This window comes from Poeciliopsis prolifica, unplaced genomic scaffold (genome assembly GCF_027474105.1).
Source record: "Poeciliopsis prolifica strain line A6 unplaced genomic scaffold, Auburn_PproV2 SCAFFOLD073, whole genome shotgun sequence".
In the NCBI taxonomy this organism is placed as follows: Eukaryota; Metazoa; Chordata; class Actinopteri; order Cyprinodontiformes; family Poeciliidae; genus Poeciliopsis; species Poeciliopsis prolifica.
In genome coordinates, this window is record NW_026562448.1 from 9,963 (window position 1) to 26,074 (window position 16,112).

Consider the following 16,112-nt stretch of genomic DNA (forward strand, 5'->3'; position numbering starts at 1 on the left):
CTAGTCTTCTTGCTATATTAAACACGCTACACATGCAAACCAAAACTTTCAGTAGAAAAACAAAATCTCCAGATCATTTTAACACCTTACAAATATGGGCTTCTTGAAGGACTGGTGTGGACATGTGTTGGACTTCTTGATGATCTGGGTGTGATGCTGATGTAACATTCTATATGCAATGAATTCTCTGGATAAAGCTCTAGATATATCTGAAGTCTGATGTCGAATGGTTGTTTCTTTATTATTTCCACTGAGTCCTGAATCTGGGAAACTAAAAAAAACTTAGCGAGCCAAGTGAAGTTATTCCTCTAGTTTTTAACACCATCAATAATCTTCCCTCATCATGTCAAACACCTGCTGCGCCGCTTAATCATGTGATTGACCAGATCTGCCAATCATAAGCTCTTGATTGTTTTTCCTGATTCATATCAAGTTTGTTGCTCCACTCAATGTTCCGGTTTCCGTGCGTGTCGTTTTCTCTTTTTTTACCCCCTGCAGTGTGGAGCCGTCAGAGTGTACCGATGGAGAAAAGCAGATAAATGCAAACATTATAAAACAATGGGAAAAACCCCGGTATTTTGATGATTCGTATTTAAAAGTGATGGTATCACCATTGCATACGGTTTCACTCACAGAACCGGTTGACTGTACAAAATGAAGGTTTTTATTCTTTAAATAGGTAAATAGGTTTTGAGGGACATACAGTGAGAGTCTCGTGATTTTAGTCATTACATGTTTATCAGAGTGATATTCTGCTGATCTTCTGTGGAAGCGGCAGCAATAAAACACTTTTAATATAAGTTCAAACACTTAACTTATAGGTGACATGATCACAGCACTGGCCAAAACATCAAATATTTGAAAATCAGACACCAGACAAGTGAATCACAGCCGATGTGAAACTGGACTGACGGTGAAGCTGCAGCAGCAGGAGAAGCTACAAACAGTGAAGACAAGAAAAAAACCCATCATACAGTTGCAGAAAGGGATGTTTTGATGTTACACAATACAGTTTTAGCAAGTTGCTCAAACTATAAAGTGGTATTGTGTTGCATTTAAGGAGTAAAGTTTACCCTCGAATAAATGCCCCCCTTTTGTTAAAATTTCTGCAGATCCCTGAATGCCCCCCAGGGGGCGGTAACACATAATGCCACTCAACATTTAGCAACATCTAGTTTGCTTTTTTCTTTTGCCCTTTCCTTTGGTTTATTTTGTTTCCTTCAAATTCATTTAAACACTTTCAATGAATTTTCAGCCTTGTTGCTGAAAATGTGCTAAAGAAAAAAAAGGAGCTTAACTTAATGTGAAAGAAAAGTCGTCTACGGTTTGTTCTACCTCACTGACCTATCTAGGGAGTTATTTCTACAACCTCAGGATGTTCAAGCCACTGCAGGAAAACATCACTGCTCAAAGCAACTGTGTGTGAAAAACTCAGGACACTCGCATCAATAAATCATTTTCAAGTTTCTTCATTTCTTTTTAAAATTTTGGAGAAAAGTTTCATATTTTTGTTTTTTTCAATAAAAATGATAAAGTAAGCATCAGTTATTGCAGTGGTGATGCAAAAATCTTAGTGCAAAGCATTTTGAAGGATTCATTTCAAGGCATAAAGAACTGAAACCTGCAGGAACAGAGCAGGGAAATAACCCACAAACTACAAATAAAATATATTCCACCCAAATGACTGACAAACATTTACATTATCATTTCCTTCAGGTTTCAACATAATTGTTCTATATAGTTAACAAGAATATATGGAACAATTTCATTTTTCAGCAACAGAAAAAAACAGCCAACATTTCCTGATTTTATTCTGAAACAACTTGTGAGTTTGCAATGATTTCAGTAACATATTCTGCAGGACAGCCACAGACAGGAAGTGACATCACTGCTTCTTGCTGAGTCTCAGGAAGCGCTGGGACCTTTGCCTGACCATGTGGTGCTGCCTCTGGGCGTCCTGAGCTTCCCAGATGGCTTCATGCAGCTCCTGTTGGAAAGAGAGGAGGCACACACACTCCCTGATCCGTCTGCATGGGTTAGGGTTAAACTTTATGGAGATTTGATGTAAAAGAAATAAAACAAGCAAATAATGGAACTGGAAGGAAAACTACCAATATTTCTTTCAGAAATAAAACTGAAGGTACGATGTGAATTTCAATCGTTGATCCAGAAACGTTTCTGGATCAAGATGAGTTAATAAATGACATCTAATCTGGTTACCTTAGAAATTACAGATCTATGTCTTTCTGACCTAAAATCCTTGAGGAAAGTTGCTAATGAGTTATGTGAGCATTTAAATAGTAATAAATTGTTGAAAGTTACTGATTATTTTGTCCTGGCCTCAGAAAAAGGGAGCGGTTCTGGTTCTGTTAGAGCTTAGTGCCTCTACTGATCCAGTTGACTAGAGATCCATTCCAGCTCTGTCCTAGTGGAGTACACACGGTTGGGTCCTGAGACCCTGAATACTTTCTAGACGAAGCTTAAAAAAACCTTCATTTCTGATGAAGCTGAGGTTATCCAGAGCTCTGTAGTCATGCTGTACAGGCTGCTGGACCATGAACTCACCACTTCTCTCTCATTCTACTACATTCTCCTGTAGAATGGGTTAGGGTCAGATAACGCAAACCTCTAGAATTTTGCGTTATCTGATGTTATTTGAACTTTTGTTCTTATTTTCTTCAATAGAAGGTACACCTGGTCTGCTGTTCTCTTCAGCTGTGGTACCTGAATGTTTTCCTTCTAGAAATCTAATTCTGGAAAAACTACAAATAAAAAACTGGAACATTTTCATCAATATTAAGGAATCTCTGACATAAAGCCAGAGCCCCCATCTTGCTGAAAAGTTCTTTGTTTTGTCTTATTTCATGTGAACTAAGATATTTGGACTAAACTAGAACAATAATATTGATAAGATTTGATGTTTTTTCAGTGCAGGATTTAAATCTGCTTTGTTTTTGGTCTCTTAATGTTTCTGCTGTGCTTCTGTTCTTCTACATAGAAGGTACTCCTCAGTCAGTTTCGTTTCTGTTGTGTCTCTGCTGCGTCTTCTCAAACCTTCAGTCGGTCATGGCAGATTGCTGCTTGAGCTAGGTTCTGGCCTCTGGTTCTGCTGGAGGTTTCTTGCTGTTAAAGGTGAGTTTTCCTCTCCACTGTCACTATGTGCATGTAATGTTAAACTGAACTAGATTCTTCATTGTTTTATGAACATGTTTTAAATCTCTGATTGCCTATGTTTCTGTACATAAATTGATTCCTGCTGTAATTGTTAGAAATTTTTACTAAAGTGTCTCGTGAATCGGCTCTTGGTAAAACGGATCAGAACTGACAGATGTTTTAAAGTTAAAGTCTGACCTTGGCAGATTTTGGGTCTTTGAATTGGATGGTTCTGACAGGCTCCTGATTTTTAGGAAGCTTCAGTTTATGGATCTCCTGAAAGAAACAAGAGAGACAGGAACCAATCAGGCAATGGAACCTCCAGACAGGAAGTGATGTCACTGTGTCTGTATCTAACCTCAGTGTTTCAGAAATATTTGGATATTTCTTTTCACAATCTACCTGTATGAAGCTAATAAAAATAAGTCAAGTCAAAGTTTATTTGTACAGCACATTTCCAACAGCCTGAACTAACCAAGCTCCTCACAACAAACCCAACCCAGGTAAACTAATGATGAAATAGAAAATAACATTAATAAGACAAATAAATATTAAACTGTCAGATTCCAAAAGCTAACAGTGAATAAAACCAACAACATGGAGTTTTAGCTGCAGCCATTTCCTTCCCTCCTTTTCTCTGCAGCTGGAGTTGAAGCTGGGAGGAAAGACGAGTTTCAGTTCAGCAGCCAGAGGGAGACGATCCACCGAGGCTCCGTCTGCGTAGGGTCAGGGTCAGGGTCGGGGTCAGGGCTTCAGGCCGCCAGCCGACCTCAGAGCTGCTAGAGCTCACTTCAGCACCAAGGACCCAAAAACACTTTAAACCATCAATAAGACATTAAACTGGATCCTGACGCAGCAGGGAGTCGGTGAAGGGGTCGTAAAACCAGGGTCAGATTCAGGCCTCCTGGTTTTGGTCAGCAGACGAGCTGCAGCATCTTGGAGCTGCAGCATCTTGGAGCTGCAGCATCTTGGAGCTGCAGCATCTTGTTTGCTCTGCTCCAATGCTGAGTACAAAGAGTCATGATAATCTAAACGTGACCAATGACTTAGCAAAGATCCTCAGCTGAAAGAAAATGGCTTTGAAAGCAGCGCTAACATGCTAATCAAATTTAACACATTTTTCACAAACAGCAGGAGGTCAGTGGACCGGCCGCGCCGTCACGTCCAGGAGAGGACGGCGCTGACCAGTCTCAGGTTTTTCAGGTTGACAAGATGAGAGAAACACAGACTCAAACATCGGCACGGGAAATCCGTACCAAAGGGTAAGATTTACGGATCCCATAGTTTCTCACGCTCCATATCTGCCTGAGATGCTGTGAGATCAAACTTATGTTGATTTTGCATCTTTGGCCTCCTAACACAGCAGACCACCTGACCGGAGACGGATCTCTGAAGCTAAACAGAAGCTGCAAATGTTCAGCTGCTCTGGAACTTCAACCAGTTTTAGAAGGAAAAGACATGAAGTTCAGTAGAGAGGTGAGGTTTAGCAACAACATGCTAGCAGCACCGTTACCTTGCAATAAATCTTGAGCTCTGATCCGGACACCGCCGGAGGACGGTAGAAGTTCTCAAACAAGCATTCCCAGTCAGTAGTCAGGTGACCCAGCAGATCCATCTCCTTCACACAGAACACGCGTCTACACAACAACAAGCAGAACTGGGTCACACAGCGCTACCAAGCGAGGCTCTGTGTGCTGCTGGCCGTTCGGGCGGCTCCACCTGTTGGTGACGATGATGTTGGACTTCCTGTGGCCTGGGGTCGGACTGCAGCTTCTGAACACTTCACCGTCCAGATGTTTGATCCTCTGGAGACACAGAAACACAAACACTCCTGCAGCACAGTTCCTGTTGCTGTTCAGCAACAAGCAGAGGAGGGTAACCAAAGACTCATTTACCAGGAAGGCAGCTTACCTCAACCAGTTTCATCTCCCAGTAACCCACCAGTAAAGCCCAGTTCACTCTGTTGCTTCCACTGAAGCAGAGAGAGGCGGAGCAAGCAGGAGCAGCTGATCAGATCGTCAATGAACGGATCATCAATGATCATCAATGATCGTCGTCAATGATGATCGTCAATGATCCGATCATCAATGAACGGATCGTAAATGAAGGGATCGTCAATGAACGGATCCTCAATGATCAGATCGTCAATGAACGATCATCAATGAATGGATCATCAATGAACGGATCGTCAATAATCAGATCGTCAATGAAGGGATCGTCAATGAACGGATCATCAATGATCAGATCTTCAATGAAAGGATCGTCAATGATCAGATCGTCAATGATCAGATCGTCAATGAACGGATCGTTGACGCTTCTCTACTAAAGCAGTTTTACTGCTCTGCAGGTTGCAGGTGCTGCAACACAATGTGAGCAACCTCTGCTCCTCATCGTCCTGGGAAGGGTCAAAGGTCATTTCTGAACTACTTGGACTCCATCATCCTCTAGAGAGGGAAACTCTCACACATCCCAGAAGGTTCAGAGGTCAGATAGTGGAGCTCAGAAAAATGACCACAAACCAAAAAGCTCCACCTCAGACTCTATAGGCCTCAGTTAACAGTTTAAAGGTCAAAGGGTCATTTCACACTGAAAGCCTCTTCTATCTAGGCACAAGATGGCGACTGCACTGAGGTTAGCAGAGACGAGTCCTCTGAGAGAGTGTCCACAGTGGTGGAGGTATTATGACCTGGGATGCAGGCTCTGAATGGACCGGGATCTGCTCTATAGAGCAAAGTTTTCTAAGGTCTGTCTGTAAAGCAACTGATGGAGAACAGAACGGCCGAAAGAAAAAAGAACCAAGAAGTTGCAAGACACATCGACTTCAAATGATCCAGAATGCAGCGGCACGGCTTCTTACAGGAACCAGGAAGCATGACCATATAAGGCCTAAGCTGGTCAATTTACACTGGCTGCCTGTTATGTATCGAATAGATTTTAAGATTCTTTTATTAACTTAAAAAGTTTTAAATGGGTTAGCTCCCCCTTATCTTCAGGATCTTTTAAAACTTCAGTCTGTGTCCAGAACCCTCAGATGAAACAATCAGCTTTTACTTCCAGTCCCTCGGACCGACTAAGGAAAGGAGATCGGGCTTTTTCTGTTGTTGCTCCGAATTTATGGAACAATTTGCCTTTTCAGATTAGATCTGCTAGCAGCCTGGATCATTTTAAATCGCTTCTCAAAACTCATTTTTATTCGTTGGCTTTTAACTGAAGCAATTTTTGATATTCTGTTTTTATCTATTTGTGTTACTGTCGTTCCTGTGCAGCACTTTGCTGCTTTTATACCTGTTTTAAAGTGCTATATAAATAAATTTGACATTGACACTCAAGTCCAGGATCGGCTCTGAACAGGCCTGGTGTCGAGCCCTTCCTTTGATTCAGGTGTGTTGGAGCAGGGAAGCACCTGGAAGTTGCAGGATGGCAGCTCTGAAGAACTGGACCTGAGCAGCCCTGGTCTATTCAAAGTCCAGCCGTCATCTAAACTGAAATGCAGAACCTGCTCAGAGTTCTGGAGCTGGAGCTTCAAGGCTTTTGGGATTATGGGATGAGAAAATGATCCGTAGCAGAAAAAAAGGTCCAGAGATTTTTATTAAACTTTGAACACAAACCGACGAAGGAGCCGGTTTCACAAGAGGATTAACGTTTCGATCCAACACGGAGATCCTGACATTAACATCTACTGCTTTAAAGCAACATCACCATGAATTTATTGATATCAAAATAACTAGAGATGACTCCTCTCCACTGGGTTTAAATAAACTGTAAATGAATATAAACCAAAAGTAAAAAGCAGATAGTTTAGAAACATAATAAGATGGAAGTAAAAATGTCTGTTTGGCATGAATGGAAATCTGATTTCCATTTAATATTCAGATTTCAACATTGATAAATATATCTGTAGATTAACAAGGATTATATCAAAGAACCATGAATCTGAAAGAGTTAATGTTCATCACCAGCCAAGTCGTCCTCCGGCTGCAGGAAGCAAATAGAAGAAGAAGAAGAAGAAGAAGAAGGTTAGAATTATTCCACCTCAAATTTACGCTGATCTGAACTTCACAGCTTCCTGAAGTCAAGCCAGTGATTCACGACATCATGAGAAAGAAAAGAGCAAACGAGCCGAGGAAGAGGAGGAGATGAAGGGTCTGCCACTGTCACTACCAGTACTGCTACTACTAGTAGTAGCAGCAGAAGTTGTTGTGGTAGTAATATTTTTTCTGGAGTTTTCTAGATCATTAAATATGATTAAATATTTCAAACATATTTTTTCAAACTGGGTCAACGGCTCCTGATCCAGTTACAAGGTTCTGCAGAACCTTGATGATGAACTTTATCAGCAAGCGCATACATTGAACAAAGATATAAACAGCCCATGTCAGATATTGTTGCCGTTTGGAGGCAACGACTGGAACTTAACATTTGCTGACATTTCATTGTAATAAAGTGAAATAAAGAGCTGCAGCTCCAGTTTTCTCCCTCTGCGTTGACGCAGCGTTGGGCTGGTTTAGAAGAATTTCTTCTAACCAGCAGCAGCTCCTCTAAGAACCGAACCTTTTTTCCTTGGGTTTCCCTGAAGCTAACGGCTGGTTCAGGTTTTTATGGACCTCAACTGGATCCTTTGTTGGTTTCTTTCAAAGTTTTTAACTTTACAAACTTTCTAGAGAAGGAACCTTTTGACCCAGTCAAAGTGTCAGCACACACACCAGATGTTTGTGTAAAAGACCAGACTGTCTGCTCCTCTGGGTTCCTTCATGCAGGAAAACATGCCTTCTTGCTATGGAAACAGAGAAGAGTCTAACCTGGTAGAGATGGAAACCCTGCGACTCAGTGAGGTCATAAGGTCGGATGATCCCGTCCTCCCGGATCAGACGGACCGGCCGGAGTTTTTGGTCACCTCCTCTGTTGCCTCGGCCGCTCTGATATCACACACACACACACACACCCACACACACACACACACACACACACACACACACACACACACACACACACACACACCCACACACACACACACACAGACTTGAATGAGCGGTTCAGAGTGCTGTGGAGTCACAGCCCCGCTCTAGCAGACTGACGGTTCTGATCCTGACTGGACTCTGAGCTGCTGCTCTCAGGTAAGGGCTCACCTGGTGGGACCTCTGCAAGGCAGCGTGAAACTTCAACAGGTTACAGTGAATTTACGGGTCACATGACAGATGGCTCCTCCAATCAGGAGAGGAGCCATAATTTCATCTGATCTCAGTGGGAATTTGTTCACTGCGACATCGTTATTTTTATCAACATTTTAATTCATTTGAAAAATTTCAAGATTTCATTTGGGAAAAAAAAACTCCAGAAACATTGATGCACCAAAACTTTTAGTAGCTCTGCAAAATGGCAACAGACATAGCAGCTGTTAGTGAGAACCATGCAACCTAGAACCAATCAAAACCATTCACACCCATCAGACCGCCGTCCCCTGAGGTCAGACCAACAGCGGTTCTGACTGCAGTGAACATTGGACCCTCCATCAGGTTGTGCAGGAGCATTTCAGCCTGGTTTCAGTCGCTGGCGATGGTTTTCATTCGTAGGGGGGCCAACGAAGAAGAAAAGGCCCTGTCATGTTTTCATGCAGTTTTCGTTGTGCTCCGGCAGGCGGGACAGGAAGTTCTCCTCGGAGGGCGTGGCCAAACAACATGCTGACAAAGGGGCGGAGCCACAAACAGCGAGTTGGACCCGGTGCAAGAAACACGATGCTGCGACTTACCAGCAGTGTGCAGCACCATTTAACATGCAAACATCTGCAGTTGGTTAAAGCTCAGCTCCATCATCAAGTCAAACAGCAACCTGATTGAGCAACCTGATTGAGCAACCTGATCAACCTGATTGAGCAACCTGATTGAGCAACCTGATTGAGCAGCAGCCATGGACAGAGCACAGCTCCAACAGTTCAGGTGGAATACTCACACCCCAAACAGCGAAGAACACAAAGAACAGAAATCCCAACAACCACAGCAGACAGAAAACAAAAGCAGAAAATGTGAAAATTAGAGAAGAGAAACAGCAACAACATTTAGACGCCCACAGGAAGTTCCCAGAGGAAACGCATCACGAGCCGCCAAACCTCACCTCTGGATCCCCTGGAAGGTGCTGCTGGCCATGTCCACGAATCCGCCGGTGGGCCGCGCCACCACACCCACCAGGCCCTTCCCGATGCCCTTAAAGAAGCCGGCCGCGCCCTCCTTCCTGGCTCCTGGGGACGGAAACACAGGGTGGGTTCAACTGGCAACCAGCTCTGAGTCGGCAGCCAGAGGTTCTGAGCCAAAAAGAGTTTTGGACCAAAGCATGTGAGAAAATCTGTTGGCTGAATAATTGGGAGGGTTTCAGTGATCTGGAGCTGATCCATGATGTTCTGATGGGTCGACAGAACACGGTCAAGATTGACGTGTATGTAACCTATATTTAGGCAGATAGGACCTTAACCCCGAAACCAAACTGGCAGCAACACTCATAATTACAAATCAGAACCCCAAGAAAATACAACAAAGAAGAAAAACAACAGCGCAGGCAGCCCTAAAACTGAAACTAGCATTTACAAAAATGTCTCAATTACAGGCTGATTAAATAAGGCCTTAAAAAGCACCTAATTCAACTGAAAGTTTTTTGAGGGATTTTCAGTGTTAATAAAATGAAATCATCCGAGCGCCTGGAAATGTTCTGACAATAACATTTGTCTCTCTCTTGTGACGGGGCTTTACCCCGTCTCAAGACAGAGGGGGGAGTAAACGCAAGATGGCTTTGTGAATAAAACCAGCAGACAACGGCGTACAGGACAGAGAGGAAACGCTCCATAAGATCCAGAATACACCCTGCGCAAACAGTCTGAACATGCAAACATACAAATCACGTCACAATAATCTAAAATATGCCAAAAGTGGCAGCAACATAGACTCAAATGATAAACAAAATGGAATTATGAAATAAAACCCAACTTGAGCTTTTTGACAAGCTTCTGTATGTGAAGAAAGTCCAAGGAACCAATTAACAAAACCTAAATATTTATACCGACACACAACCTTCATCTGAGTGCCTGCAAAATGGATGAATTTGAAATATTCCTATAGTTGGAGATGACTTTAGAAATAAACTTTCGATTACACTGAACCTCATCAAAAGCTGCTTGAAGCACTTTTAACTGAATTGCAGCATAGGACAGTGTCAACAATTAGCATTTGGGACATTTTGATCTAATCTGTTAGTATAGATTATAAAAAGAAGAGGTCCTAGGACAGAACCTTGTTGAACACCCTGGGATACTTAAAAGCAGGTGGAAGAATAACCAAATTGACCTGCTGGACAATTTGTTTTTAAACCAAACGATTGGTTTAAAATCATTTGATTTTTATTGATCAGTAACAGAGAGACTTTTCAGTAACATTTTATCATCAGCTGTAGAAAAAGTCTTTTGATAAGTCAATAAAAAGTGCTGCAGTGTTGATTTTTTTTATCTACAAAACCGATTTATAATTCCGTATTTGTAAAGTTACTGTTGTATTTAGTATCATTGTTTGAATTGAGAGGGAATATTATGTTTTCAGAATCTGGATCAAATAATCCAGGAGACCTGGATTACATGATCTAACAGGTCGTCACCCTGGAAGTTTCAAATGGCTTTAAAGAACCTGAAGGTTTCAGATCTGAGGGTTTCCAGAATCCAGATGAGTCAAAGTATTTTAGAAGATCTGGATTATGGGCTCCAGGAATCCGGATCAAGAAGTGTCAGGTTGTAATCAGAAAACAAGTATTTCTGGGATTTCATGGAAAATAGTTCAAAGCTTTAATTCATTCTTAAACCTTGACCAAAACTTGTATTTTCTTTCATTTAAGGTCAAAAGTCCTAAACGTGTTTCGGTTCTCCTGAAAATGACTTGAACTTTCCAAAAAATGGGAGCCATCAAACACATACCTTCCACTGGTTTGGTCACAATGCCAGTAACCCCACCAACAACGCCCTGCAGAAACACGGCTTGTTACTGAGATGCATCAGATCACTGCTGGTCCAGCAAAACCAGAACGTTCCTCTCCAGACCTTCAGCAGTCCTTTTCCTCCTTTGGCGAGACTGTCTTTGAAGTCCTTCGTCGGCCGGTTCATGTCCTCTCTGCGTTCCTGCTGGAACTCCTTGTCCATGGTCATGGCAGCCAGGCCTTTACCCATGGAGCCTGTGATCTTGGAGAACATTCCTGCAGCGCCACCTACAGGACAAACACCCATTGGAAGTACTGACCACAGAAATAAGGAGCCGTCACAAATTAAATCAACATCTTCCTCCAAGGCTCTTACCAACAGTTGAACCAAAAAGGCTGCGGACCCCGATCGCTAAACCTTCAGCAAACTCCTCTGGACCCTGAACGGCTCCCTGGCAAACACACAGAATCCCCTTCGTCAGAACATCCAAGTTGGTTGGGTTTGACGTGGACTTTGCAATAAACTAGATGTTTTACCTGGAATGGTTCATAAAAGAAGGCCTCCACGCCTTCAGAAAGGCCTCGGATCATTCCAAACGGATTACCCAGCACATCCAGGCCGAGAACCAGAACATACATCTGCTTAAGGAACTGCAGAAAGAAGAGAGGTCCAGACGTTCACAACAGACACTTTGGCAGGACCCGTCCCCACATCCCAGGTTGAACAGTTAGAGGATCAGGCTAAGGAAGGGCAATGATGTTACCTCTTCAGAGTAGTGTCGGCCCACAGCCCACATCAGCTTCTCTTTGCTGTAGAACTGGTACCTCACTTCAAAAAAGGCCAGTCTGACAGAAACACAGAGGAGAATCAACATCTGGACAAAGAAACTACTTCAGCAGCCATTTCTGTGCAAACAGAAGATACTTACTTGAAGATGATATCATCAACGTTGGTCAGAGTAGCACCGATGCTCTTCAGCACCAGGTTCAGGGACTGCGTAATGGGGTTGTTCTGGGCAGAGTCACTGTCGCTGGAGCCCAGAGACAGACTGAGGTGGAGCTGGAAGGTAAAGCAGGACCAGTGAGGACTTGCTGCCCAGCCGTCTGGACACCCTCCAGAAACAACTCTCAGGTTGGAGTTTTAGAACATATTATATGAATTCAGTATGACATAATATGTCTGATCCAGCAAAGAGAGCAGGACTGAGGTTACCTTGACAGGTGAGATGTGAAAATGCTCAAAGAAGCTGAGTCCCGACACGTCGGACAGAGAGGCGTCAGTCGGCTCGGCTTGAAGACGCTTCAAATCTCCTTCGATGAGTCAGACTGAAACACAAACAGCTTAAAGTAACATCTCATCTGTGAAGTTCAGGGAAACTATGCAGTTTCTGCTTCTCTTCACCTTCTTTCCATCGTTCTGCAGGTTAGCAGCTGGCTGAACAGAGCTGCAACAGCATCAAGGAAACCTTGATCGATCTTCAACGCCATCTCCTGAACTAGAGCCATGAAGTACCTGAAGCACACAGGAAGGTTAGAAGACTCACCTGAATGCAGGTCTCACTCACAGAAACTGGTTCCCTGCTGTGGTTCTTACTTAATCTGGGTGACGTTGCTGTGCTGGTTGAACCTTGTGATGACAGACACATCGATGAAGGGTCTTGGCTCTGAGGAGGCAGAACTCACAGTTAGACTCTGCAGTCAGTTTGAGGCTTAATGGGAATAGAAGGACACACCTGAGTCCAGAGCAATGGACTTTGGTGGAGGGACTGGATGGAAGATGATGGGGAAAACTGCACCTGGCAACTGGTTGTCCACCTGTCACCAATAAACCAGCGTTTGAGTCCAGCAGGAGAGGGAGGTTCAGTCCAAGTGCGTGTCCAGGTGTGTGAACGTTTACCTGCAACCAGTGCAGTTGGGCTCTCAGGCTGCGCTGGTGCAGTGACCTCTTGAACTCCACCTGGATCCCAGACAGGAAGTTCCTCCTCACAGGACAGGCATGGGGTTGCCGCATCATCATGACAGCTGGGCTGAGGTTCACCTAGCAACCGGTGACATCACAAACTTACAGTCAGCTCTTCAGACAGAAGTCTGGGTCAGATGTACACTATGGACCCCTGACTGAGTTGCTTGTGGTGACCTCTGACCTCCAGGTTGCTGTCCAGTCTGACCCAGCCTCCCTCCGTCTTGCCACTCAGCTGATTCTGGTAAACCTTCTCCAGCAGGTTGATGTTCTTCTGACTGAAGGACTTCCAGCGATTCTTTGGCTTAAACTCCCAAACCACGCCAGAGCTGTGAGTCAGAACCGCAGCAGAGTCACTTCACCAGCAGCGCTGGACGCTCAGGACTAACTCATGACTGAAAAGGGTTAAAGTGCCTGCATATTTGTTGTGGCATAACCACATTTATTTTAAAACGTTTCAAGAATTATTGTAAAATGATACAAAAGTTTTCTTTATGTGAAGCCCTGTGTGTTTCTGGAGGTAGCTGTGCTGCCTCCACTGTTGATTGAGTCAGACAACATGGACTTTACCTGGTGATGCCGATGTAAGCGATCTCCTGCCGGTCGCCGTTGTTGATGAGCGACAGGCCGAGGTTCTGCAGAGACACTTTCAGTTCCTGCTGAAATTGTTCGAGCTCCTCCGACTGCCGAGCCTTGGTCACCACGCCGGTGTCCTCGGTGAAAAGCAGCACCCGCCGTCCATCCAGGAAGGACACCCAGTGGACCTGAGCCTGGCCGTCATAGGTAAACTGACTCACGGCATCCTGAAGGAGGCAAAGCGAGACGCTCTATGAAGCGGCAGTGCGGGAGGTTTTAACGGCATCCACATTTACAGGCAGCTGGTTGGGGAACAGAAAGGACTGAAGGGCCCAGAGTTAGCTCCTGGAAGACAGGAGGAACTGTTCCTCCAGACATCCGTGAACCGACAAATCACCAGCTGGACCTTCTAACGACTCTCAAGGCAGGAAAATATTTCCTGTTGGCTCCATGTTGCAAACAACTCTGGGTCTTCAAGAGATTGCTGGATTTTTTGGCTTCTCTTTAAGCTAAATTGTATGGTAGGGGTCGGGTTGGGGCTGCAAGAATTTGATTGACTCCATGGACCACAGATGTGAAGCAGTTGTCCAAAATGATGATTATACAACTAAATATTAGTTTGTGATTCTCAGGAAAGTGGAATCTTTAAGAATTTCTTAGTTTATGCAGTATATTTTGAGTTTATGAAGAAAGATGTCAACACCGCTATTTTTTAACATTATATTTACTGACTTTCCTAAAAATATTATGTTCAACTAGTTTTTCGGATTTTCTTGTTGTGACATAGAATGTGCTTGAGTCGCCTCAATGCATTTGTGTTGATCAAAAGACAATTTATTTGGTGATTTTGAGATGTACTCAATTTTTGAAAGATAATGCTATTATTATGAGCATAACTGTATGTCTACCGTCCAGAAAGCACTGAAACCGATGAAGGCGTGTGCAGCACAGACCTGCAGCAGGTCCAGCTCCCCTGAATGCTCCTTGCAGTTCCAGCAGAGCTTGCGGGTTCCTGCTGGGTCATCCCAAGAAAAGCGTCGGGCCTGGCAGGGTTCCAGCTTGTGGGTCACCTCTGAACCACTGCAAGAGTCAAAAACATGGTTTCAGGGTGATGAGGAAAAAAATGACTCAAGCATCAAGTTCAGTTTGGAGCCAATTTCTCCACCATGGGGACGGGCGATGGATTCAGAGGACCTGGTTGGTGTATAGTGGTTGAAATGTTATCAGGCAGTTAGTAGAGAAACGATGGGAGCATCACTTCATCGGCCTCTTCTTACTGAAGTGCCCGTCATTCTGAAAGGGAGTAAATCATCACATGACTTTCTTCCTTCACTCCAAACTTTCTGCTCCTTTGAAGCCTTTCCTGCGGTCAGCGTCCCTGATTTTTGATTTCCTGTCACACCGAGTAGAAACATTTCCACTCAATGTGAGTTTTGTTGTTGTTTTTCTTCCATTTGATTTCAAAAGTTTCTATAATAATCGATCATAACCCTCATTCAGGGTGTTTTTCTGACGACATTTCTTCCTCCAAGATGATTGTTAACCTTGCAATTCTCTACCCAGTTTTAGTTTCTGCATTTTCAGATTTGTTTCCTCTGCTTGATGCCAAAGATCCTGGCAATCCCAGTCCTTTCTTAGTTTCGTAGATGTCTTTCTGGTCCATCACACTTTCAACAGCTGAATCTCCTCCTCAATGCAGTCAGGTTGTCCAGAGTCATGCTAACAACCTCCTTATGTGACTCAGGTGTGTTGAAGTAGAGACACGTCTAAAAGTTGCAGGACTCTGGCCCTCCAGGCCTGGAGTTGCCCACCTGGTCCTAGACTAACATCGTCCACACCAAGGGATGAGTCTTTCTCCATGGCTGTTTAGGTCAAGGTTTATACCTTGATGCATCTGGAAGGTCATCAACCTGCACTGATCATCCAATAGGAAGCTTAGGCCTGGTCAGGTAAATCAAGGTGGTGGCTCTTCTTGGCAAGTTGTGTGTATTCCACGTACCATGAACGTACATTTTTCATTGTGTGGTGGCCAGTTAACTGTACCTCAATTAAATTCCTGGAGACGGGAGGAACTTATGATCACATACCCACCTGGACTGGATATAAGGAGCACTTATAATAATAATAATAATAATAATAAATTTTATTTGTAACGCACCTTATATTTCAAAGAAATCTCAAAGTGCTACAGAGACTAAAAAAGATAAATTGTAAAGCTTACAGTAAAACATAAAATAATACATATCACACCAAGCGGTACCAAAATAAACATTAAAACTAACAATTTAAAATAAAACTTACAGTTCTAAAAGGCCTGTTTAAAAAGGTGAGTCTTCAGACCTATTTTAAAGGCCTCCACACCTTGTGGGGCTCTCAGGGACTCTGGAAGGGCATTCCAGAGCCGCGGAGCTACTGCCTGAAAAGCCCTATCCCCCATAGTGGCTAGTTTGGTCTTCGGTTGATGTAGGCAGTAGAAGAA

General features: G+C 43.6%; 1 protein-coding gene across 1 annotated transcript in view; it reads right to left on the reverse strand.

The window, feature by feature from the left end:
• Positions 1-1,445: 1,445 nt before the first annotated feature.
• LOC129352176 (intermembrane lipid transfer protein VPS13C-like) overlaps positions 1,446-16,112 on the reverse strand; it is a 61,022-nt gene continuing 46,355 nt past the window's right edge. Inside the window, 22 exon segments of the mRNA XM_055021044.1 lie at positions 1,446-1,987; positions 3,352-3,429; positions 4,667-4,790; positions 4,873-4,958; positions 7,953-8,039; positions 8,042-8,069; positions 9,262-9,385; positions 11,099-11,144; positions 11,222-11,385; positions 11,474-11,549; positions 11,635-11,748; positions 11,862-11,943; positions 12,027-12,157; positions 12,311-12,423; positions 12,490-12,534; positions 12,537-12,610; positions 12,692-12,761; positions 12,831-12,912; positions 12,995-13,135; positions 13,242-13,386; positions 13,628-13,860; positions 14,587-14,713. Of these exon segments, the coding sequence (XP_054877019.1) occupies positions 1,886-1,987; positions 3,352-3,429; positions 4,667-4,790; positions 4,873-4,958; positions 7,953-8,039; positions 8,042-8,069; positions 9,262-9,385; positions 11,099-11,144; positions 11,222-11,385; positions 11,474-11,549; positions 11,635-11,748; positions 11,862-11,943; positions 12,027-12,157; positions 12,311-12,423; positions 12,490-12,534; positions 12,537-12,610; positions 12,692-12,761; positions 12,831-12,912; positions 12,995-13,135; positions 13,242-13,386; positions 13,628-13,860; positions 14,587-14,713 (2,272 nt within the window). The 3' untranslated portion in view covers positions 1,446-1,885.